Raw genomic sequence first — 9,630 nt, 5'->3', positions numbered from 1 at the left:
TTGGCTTAGTTGAACACTCATCAGGTGAAATATAGTGCACCTTAAACTGGGAATTCTTGATAGTAGATTTACCATTGGGATGTTGATCATTTTCTGAGAATTTATTCTGGTGATAAGTTGATTCACACTGTAATCCCTCCTTTCGTGCCTTTGAGGATTTTTTAAGGTGAGGAATGCAGGATGCGCTGCCTATTTTACGGGAAATGAGTGAACTGGCTTTGTTAATATTTTTATCCCGAGAAGGAATTTCTTCGTCAGCAAGAACGGTAGATATTTCTTTCGAAGTATTTGAAACTGTGATGTACGCATTACTTTCGTGTTTACTTCTCTCTTTTCCTTTTTTCGATCTTACGCTGGAACTCCTTTTGGTAGATCCAATTTCTGATATATTTTCAGCTAACGATCGTTTGCTTCGGGGTGGATTTAATGGTTGTGGATCTTTTGGCGGTCTTTCGGTCATTTTCAAGTCTGGATGTAGAGCTGAAAATTGATTCAAATAATCATTCTCTTCTTCTTTTCTAATTCGCGAAGACACGTTTCTGAAGTAATTTGAGGGACCAGCCTGCAAAGTGTCCTCATCCAACAGGTCTTCATCTCTGTTAAATCTCAAATTTTTGTTCGATGGTCTATTTGACAAATCGCCTCGTACTTTGTTTTTCAGGAAGTATAACGATGATCCCACTTCTGTCATTGCTGAATAGACTTGCTTTTCTCTCATCTCTTTACCAGCTAAGGGAGCATATGTTAGTTCTTTATGATTTTTTTCGTCGACGAATTCCTGATAATCTTCTGCCGTTGCATACAATGACAGAGGTACTCTTTTAATTACAAGTTTCTCAACAATGTAATCGCATTCGTTTGGGTTATATTCCTTCAAAGTCAACCTTCTCTCCCGCTTATGTCTTCGGCAGCAACTTAAAATTGAAGCCCAATTAGTGGATCCATGACTGGAGCATGAAATATCGTCGAATATTCTACTCCGTTTTGTGTTGCTGGCTGAGAACGTAGATTCCACTTCTTTAACTTTTTTTGCGCTCATAATAGTAGATCAAACGCTAAAGATTACATCACCGTCACTGCAGATTGTAACATACCTAATCAGACTTATAATTGCCATTGTACGTAATCATCTCGGTTTTTATTACGAGGCCAACTATGATGCAGCTCATCCCGCCGGCGTGGCGAACAGAATTATTAGATTAGAATATGTGTTGTAAAGAAACTAAATCTCAAATATCGGTTATCAAAATTTGGCGCGTAAATTGGTAATCAAACAAAATGTCACTAGGCGAATATGGTATTCTGAAATGCCGAAAATAGCTGATAACACGGAAAATTCTCTAGGAGTGAGATACAGCGGATACAGCATGGAGACTAGGCTAAAGAAGTCCCATCTCTGTACATACATTTGATCCGGCATCAAAAATCCATACACTAAGGTTTGCGCTGGCTGACGCTGAACAGCACTGAAATCGCAAATATCCAACGAATGGTGAAAAGACAGAAGTAATTTCATTTTGGTCACGATCGATGTATGTATATAGTCAATTCTTATCAACTTCACCTCGGAATATTACAATGACAGCGCTGTTCTTAATGAAATCTAAAACCACTAAACGACAAATTTTCGAGGACAAATTTTTCGCATGCTCCTCCATTAGAGATGGGTCTGCTTTTTACTCTAGTCTCCCTGGGGTACAGCCTTAGAATGCTCTGAGGGTACAGCATCAAAATACTACATGCTTCATGGAGTAAGAAAGGGAACATTATTGGAAGTGCTGCCAACTAAACCAGCGTACTGATTCATTTTACGAACCATCGGCAGGCTTGAAGGTCTTAAGATATTCTTAAATCCGCGATTGTAGGAACTGTCGAAGTCTGACAACTGTCAAATGATAATCATACAGGCGAGGTTACGACATTAAAAAAATTGAAATGGCAGCTGAAATTAAACCAGCACCGGGTGTAAACAACGAAAGATTTAGTACGACTCGAAAACCAATTCTATTATCGAAGCTAGAAGGTTGTAATGACGACGTGAATGGGGCGATAATCATACCCCGAGAAGACGGTGTTATCAGTATTTGCGATGACAGGTATGCCCCTTCAACCCCAAATATTACGCATTAATTATTCTGCATTGTACTGTACAGTTCAATCTGCTTCCGCACTGTATAATCGAAAATCTTGTAAGTGAAGATTCGAGTCTTTCCAGTCTTGATCTACATTATTCGTATTTCGAATGTATCAAGAAAAATTCGACTTTATCTGTACTTCAGCCTTTTCACATTCTTACTTACGTTTTCTCGAGTTGCCACATACAAATATTGTTAGGGTAGAGACATTTGCGCGTTCGACCAGTTCATTAAAGGCAAATAGTTGAGTCGCGTACGACCGTATTTTTTGTGTACCTAAATAGCGTCATGTCAAATACGTCCCTGTTTGTTCAATAATAATGATCAAATCATGAAATAATGCTGGTGACTAAATTACTCGTATAAATAACTGGCTACATGAGTCCTTTGTTCGTCTACTGGCGCGTTACGGCTCTGCCGAATTTGAAAATATGGACATCCTAACCTCTGACTAATCACAGAAAAATTACTTTTAATCTTGCATAGCTTATTAAGGAAACTAGTAACCCGATGATTTGTTACTATATTTTGAATCATCACAAACTTGAGAATACACCGCTTGTTTTTGATCAAATTCTGTGGTTAAGAAATACCTTTATTTTGCCAACAAAGCCTTTCAAAGCAATTCTTCCTTGTGTCCAAAACTCGATTTTCCATCCTTTTTATCCCTCTTAGGTTGATATTCTGTTCTGTAATTTTAGTGTATGAAAAAACATACTCTTCAACTTTGTTTACAAATTGTTATAAATCTTTGTTGTAAATTTTTTTTCTCATGTTTTGTGTCTTACCAGGAGCTACCTTAATATACGGCAATCCTGAGTGAAAATCATCGTTTTACAATGACAATTGCCTTGCATGAAAAAAAAAATAACTAAACACCATTTAATATAACAATAAGAATTAATGTAAAGCTCTTTTCGACTCACATAATCCAAAAGAATTTCAATTCATTGAATTTAATTACAGCTAAATAATCGTTACTTTGTTAATTTTTATTTTGAACACCAATTTTATTTTTGTCTCTAAATTGAATAATATTCTTCTATAGCAATTCCATTGATGTCCTTTTTCGTTCAAAAATATTGTTTATTGGATGTAATTATTTTTCCTAATTTTCGATTTCTGTGCAGGACCGTCAGAGTATGGCTAAAACGCGATTCAGGGCAATATTGGCCCAGCGTATGCCAATACATGGGTGCTGCTGCAACGGCAATGCATTATTGCGCAGAAACGAGACAGCTTTTTGTCGGCTTAGAAAACGGAGCTATTAACGTATGTAATTGAATTCCACAAACAATATGAACTCTATAAAAGTTTTCTCAACTAAACTGTCCAATCAGTTTATCTTCCAGAAAATATTGAATTAGTTCTGACGCTTAAATTTCATGGTATTTTCATGAAGAAGAATGAAATTCAAAAGAAAAACCTCAGATATTTAATACTTTAATCGATATCCTTGTGTCGCTTATTACAGTCCTTAAAAATATCCTTAAGAACAGAACTGAAATTCTTTAAAAGAATTTATTTATCAACTACGTGAAAATACCTTGAATACCAGGATTGTCTTGTGTTGTTTATTCCCTGGAATCCCAAGTTTGGGAATGAATTGTTCATATTCTTCAAAGGATTTTATATTGGAAACTGACTACAACCGCATGACTCCAATGAGAGAGTGCCTTTCTCATCAAGGTCGAGTTACTGGAATTATATTCGCTTTGAATTGTGAATGGGTACTCAGTATCGGCCGAGATAAGCTTTTTCAATTTCACTGCTCAGAAACCGGACATAGGCTTGGTTCTTTTCAAACAGATGCTTGGTTCACGGCATTGCAGTATCCTTTTGCATTGATTTTTTGATTATAAAGAACACGCGAATCGATTAAAATAAATTTGATCGGCAGTGCTCGAAGATCTGATGCAAAAACCTTGACGTAATCACAGATTTGCATCATTGACTAAACATGCTTTTGTCGGAGATTATTCGGGACAGATATCGATGCTCAAATTGGAGAGCACTGGTGCTACTCTAATCACCACTCTGAAAGGTCATACAGGAAGTATCCGCACGCTCGCCTGGAATTCTGAAAAAGATCTGTTATTTTCTGGGAGCTTTGACCAAAGTGTTATTGTTTGGGACATCGGAGGTTGCCAAGGCACTGCGTACGAACTTCAGGGGCATCAGTATGTATTTTTTATCAAACCAAATTATGCAGATCACAAAGATTATGAAATCACTGAAATTCTGTGAAATATTTGAAATTCCTAAAATATTGTGAAAACTGATGAAATCATTTGATATCTTCAAAATCTCTGAAAACGTATCAAATTCACCAAACTCGTCAAGTATACATTATTGATTAGATAAAGTTATTGTTTTTTCATTCCTTCAAAACGTCCTCTCTCTCTCAAGTGATTATTCACTCTTCTCTTGATAATAGTAGGGTAATGAAATGACTTGTTTTCCTTTAGCAATAAGGTAACAGCTTTGTGCTATGCAAGTGCAGAGCGCTTACTTCTTTCTGGCGGTGAAGACGGAGTGATAGTTGTTTGGGACATGTCCGCCAACAGGAAAGAAACTCCGGTTTGGGTTGAGTCTGACACATGCCAGGTAATAAAGTGTTGAATCTCCCTCATCATTGCACATTGTAATATTTTATGCATAGGAGTGATTCATTGCTACTTCCAGTCTTGCGGACGACCTTTCTTCTGGAATATCAAAGCTATGATGGATCAAAGACAACTTGGATTGAGGCAGCATCATTGCCGCCACTGTGGTCGTGCGCTTTGTGCTCGTTGCACAACTCAACGCATACCTATTCCTACCATGGGTTTTGAGTTTGAAGTACGAGTGTGTGATCCATGCCATACTCAACTAAAAGCTGATAAGTAAGTGGTGCCAAAAAACAAGCTTGAAAAATATCCTGAAATTCTTAGATCTTTTACAAACGCATACTCTGTCTTGAAAAAGTCCTGTCATTTTGTTAGTTTGCAAAAAATCATAAAATCGTCACGCAAATAAATTCTCTATCCCACCAAGCGTGAATAAAGATAAGGTTTTGCATTTGGAAGCTAAAGTATCCATAGATTTATAATTGAATTCCCTGTGCTGAAAAGTTGTTTTAATTATAATGTGTCTTTAGAAGTTTTGTGTCACATATTTGCCTTATACTTGGTTCCTCGTCACAATTTTATCTGGATCAGCGAAATTATTTGTTGCTGTTGTTGCAAATCTTAACAACATAAAACGATAGGAAACTAGAAAAACCTGTGAATCAATAACGAGAAAATTTATAGCTAATTACATTTAAAAATTTCATGAAAACTGTAAGACGGTCGTATAGCAATGATCGATTCTCTCTTCAAGTTTAAGTATTCACCATTTCCTAACCAAAGGTGGTAATAAGATTTAAAGAATCTAACGGCACATCACCAGGGAATCAAACTCAATCCATTTGGTTGTTTGAAAAAATTCCATCGTCATTTGGACATACTTATAATTATTCTTGTATTTAGAATGCCAAAAAGAATGCAAACTCTTCCAAAGATAACCTAAAACTTAATAATATCCTGGAATCTAAAAAAATTACGTCCAATTCACATACTATGTTCCGCTTTATGGTATGATAAAAATGAAATTTATTCACAGTCAAACGTCGTTAGCATCGTTTCACGATGCTAAACACAGCGTAGTTGGAATGGATTTAGATGCCCCGCGTCGCAGACTGCTAACCATCGGTCAAGATCGGGTTATTAAAATTTGGGACGTTAGCGCGCTCCTCCAATAAATTTTCTTGCAGAAATATGTAACTCACACACATTATTGTAAAAATGTTGATTCATTGTTCAATTAAAATTATCGTGTGATAACAATAATATCGCATATACTATGTACACGTGACGGTAACACACGCCTTTTCAAAATTTAGGCATACTATAGTCTCGAGAGTGCAGTTATTTTTTATCTTTGTAAAATATTAATAGCTATCAAGAAGTACTTCCATCGTGTTTAATCAAGTTTACCTGATCATAGGTATAGGGGTAAAGTGAGAAACAGCATCTAACATGGAATGTATCGGCCTTCCGGGTCATGAATTCTGCCGGAACTTTCAGGGGTGTTTTTTTGGCCCAAAATATGGAGCTCCTTATGTATGGTTTAATCTATTGAGCCTTCCTTTACTTTACAATAGGTCAGGTTGATCGGTAATTCGTAGTTACTTTACTAATGCTCTGAAATGATACAACCGTTCGCAACCCAATTTATCAGATGCTATAATCGCAACTTCATCGGAGGGCAATGAAAATTAATACATAAGACAAAAATACACGACATGTTTCGTTTGTTACTGCATTTCACTTATCAAACTGGTGATGTAATCAATTGTGAACAGCGTGTAGGAAAGCCTATCAGATGAAACTACACATAACAGGATTCATATTTAAGGCTATATTCATGTAGAATCCATGATTCAGAGGTGTGATACTCACCTTGCAAGTTTTATGCAGTTAGCCTGTTTTACTATTCAGTCTTCAGTAATCCATCATGTTTCATTTCTTTGTTGAATAAAAAAATGACAAATAAATCAGTCATCCGATTAAACTTGCACTGTACATTAGTATCACAGCAACAGTAACAATATATACCAAACCAATAATACCCCAGTCTTCAAAGTAGATATATTACAATAATTGCTTCATAGTGTTGTAAGGGCTTTGTAATCAAACTTAAGCAGTGAATGAAGAAATTTGACAGCAACTCATTGACTCAGATTACAAGGAAGTACAGAAAGATAATGGCGATCATTTAATCCTTCCTCGAGTCACAATTTGTTTCTTCTCCAATTGTGGTCAGAAGTTATAATTCGTAAATAGCTGCTAGTGTGTTGTTAAAAAAACACATTCTTTGAATTCAATTTTTCGACTGATTTGATGATGATTTAATTCAATTCTAAAATTGAAAATTTACATTTCTAAATCAATTGGTCACTTCAAGTTAAAACGTTTTATCACATGCTTTAAGTACACGAAACTCTATTACTCTATTACCTAACTCAATTATAAGAAGTGATTCCTGGACCAATTTTTAATACCATTAAACTATTTTTTCCATTACAGTAATTCCTATTACAGTAATTCTTACACAATGAAGTAGCTTCACAGTTTAGATATATTAAAGCGAATAATTCATTTTTTAAGTATAAGTGGCAATAGTCTAATACGGACTGGATAATGTCCCTTGAGTTTAGTAACGCATCATTATTCATTCCTCTTTACAATTTGCTATTATCTACTGATTTACCGTACTTTTATCATTATTACTCTATTTGTCATCATACAATGAACATGTAAATGAAAGTACTTTCTTTTTTTATAAAACTTAATTTCGGAATGGACATTATTGAATTGTGGATTCGATTCAGGTTTTACTTGTTTGCTACATACAATTATTATGAACATTGCCAAAATTGTGAGATAATTATGACTTTCCCTTTCTTTATCGAATGTTGTTAGAATCATAATTTAGGATGTTGAAGAATATGGTATTTTTTTGCATGACGATGTGTTGGACAGATTATATGCAATAGTGTTGTATTCGTGTGAGCACCATATATTTCCAAAGTTTCATTTCAGTGAGATTAATACCCATCATCGAAAAATAAACTTTTAATAATGTGGGTCAATTAATTTCCTTGCAACAGCTATACAGAAATCCATGAAACTTACTTCGATAGCTTATAAAAAAAAAAATATTAACGATAATAATAATATTGTAAATGTATTAATTATTTTAACACGGCAAAATTTATGTATAAACATTATAAAATATAATATTCTGTTAATTTAAGGCTGTTGAATAATGAAAATTATATCATTTTCTTATTGTTTCGTTTTCATTTTTCAATAATAACATATCTTTAATTTAAACTAGGAGATGGTCGAAGTGCCGACAGAGTGAGTTAATTGCATTAAAATTATAATCTTCTACTCCCCAGACCAATAGTTTTTCACTGATTTTAAAGTTATAGTACGCTACTGATATCCGAATTGCGCATTCTTCATATTTTCACATCAATTTTCAAAATTTTTCGAGCCAACATACAATTTCAAACACTATCATTTCTCGAAGTTTCAAACGATTTCGTTTCTCTGGAGAGGAGAGATTTGTAAAATACGATTTGTTTGCTTCGTTGGTACTCTAATGCTAATATAGTCCATCATCGCAAACCGAGTAAAATGTCACTTTCTTTGATTGTGATTAGTGCCTCCACAGCACTGATATGAAAATATCAAAGCGCAATTCTACGTGTAATATTGAACAAAAATATTCAAAAACTTTTTTGTTTCATGCTGTTGCAATGCCAGGAAATGTATTCCTGCAATAAGTAGTAGTCTAATTGCAGGAATGCATTTCTTGGCATCACTATGGCGTAAAACAAAGCTTTTTTTTCATATTTGTATAATTTGACATTGCATGTAGAATTAATTACGCTGGCTGATAATAATCAAAATAATTGAAATTAACGGCGTCAGTAAAAACTGATTATCCTCTTAAAATTGAATCCTAGGTATTAGGTAGTCTGCAAGATAGTGTAAAGTCAACTTCAATTATCTTATGAATTATGCGGAATCAGGTAAGTTGTATGTAATATTTCAGATAAAAGTTTTACAGATTATACCTACTCTGTGACATCTTAATTAATACATACCGTACAATTTTTTTTAAATGCCGTGATTTACTTGTCGATTTCAGCTACTTCTCGATGAAAACTGAAATCTGGTCATGCCAATATCGGTCATCTTGATTTTTCGCCAGTTTTTAAATCCTCCAATTAAATCCGTTTCGTTTTTTTGTTTCCGTATTAGCCGAGTCTAATATTCTTCAGCGTCACAGTATGCCAGAAAATGTTCCCTACCGACGATTCAAAAAATAAGTTGAAACAATACGGTATCAGTCGTGAATCTGCTGATCTTTTTTGGTGAATTCAACAAATATCAATGCACAGAAAACATCGTGCAATCTGTTGAACTCTCGTTTTGTGTCATAGAGTCAATTAAACGAAAAATGTGTCAGAAAAAATAACTTTTATAATTAAATATGGTAGCCATTTTAATATAATTGCTGCAAAACGGTGTCTTCGGAAATCAAGGATTTTCGCTGAGAAATCGATAAGCTTTGTGTTGATAAAAAATTCAATAACTTATCACTAAAATTTTAGCTGCTGCTGACGGTGATGATACGAATAAACATATTCACACAAATTGAAAAAGTCGAAATTAATTCTTACTTGTAATATACGACTGATAAAATTTGGACATATTACTAAGAGAATATTAATTTAACTAAAATTACGAACAGTTTCTAGGAGTTTTCCACAAATATCAACGTTTTTCCATAAATCTGCCTAAATTAATTTACTGCATAGAATTTTTTCAATTTCCACGAAATGTTTGAGAATTACTAAAATGTGTCAGAGATTTGACAAACCGTTGAAAAATTT

At 34.4% G+C, this 9,630-nt stretch overlaps 1 protein-coding gene across 3 annotated transcripts; it reads left to right on the top strand.

Moving 5' to 3' along the window:
- The first annotated feature begins 1,800 nt into the window (after positions 1-1,800).
- Wdfy2 (WD repeat and FYVE domain containing 2) lies at positions 1,801-7,500 on the top strand. 3 transcript variants are annotated; one of them, XM_046609358.2, is made up of 7 exons: positions 1,801-2,096; positions 3,266-3,407; positions 3,761-3,966; positions 4,076-4,315; positions 4,604-4,742; positions 4,821-5,020; positions 5,781-7,500. In XM_046609358.2, exons 1-7 carry the CDS (start codon positions 1,936-1,938, stop codon positions 5,917-5,919), a joined length of 1,227 nt encoding a protein of 408 aa, XP_046465314.1. In that variant the 5' UTR covers positions 1,801-1,935; the 3' UTR covers positions 5,920-7,500. The 3 variants fall into 3 exon arrangements, with proteins under 3 accessions (XP_046465314.1, XP_046465315.1, XP_046465316.1); XM_046609359.2 differs by lacking the exon at positions 1,801-2,096 and adding an exon at positions 2,157-2,189; XM_046609360.2 differs by lacking the exon at positions 1,801-2,096 and adding an exon at positions 2,372-2,480.
- Positions 7,501-9,630: the final 2,130 nt, after the last annotated feature.

The sequence above is a fragment of the Neodiprion pinetum genome, chromosome 2, assembly GCF_021155775.2.
Source record: "Neodiprion pinetum isolate iyNeoPine1 chromosome 2, iyNeoPine1.2, whole genome shotgun sequence".
Classification (NCBI taxonomy): Eukaryota; Metazoa; Arthropoda; class Insecta; order Hymenoptera; family Diprionidae; genus Neodiprion; species Neodiprion pinetum.
The sequence above is the reverse complement of the archived record's forward strand: the minus strand, read 5'-3'. Positions and strand labels throughout refer to the sequence as shown.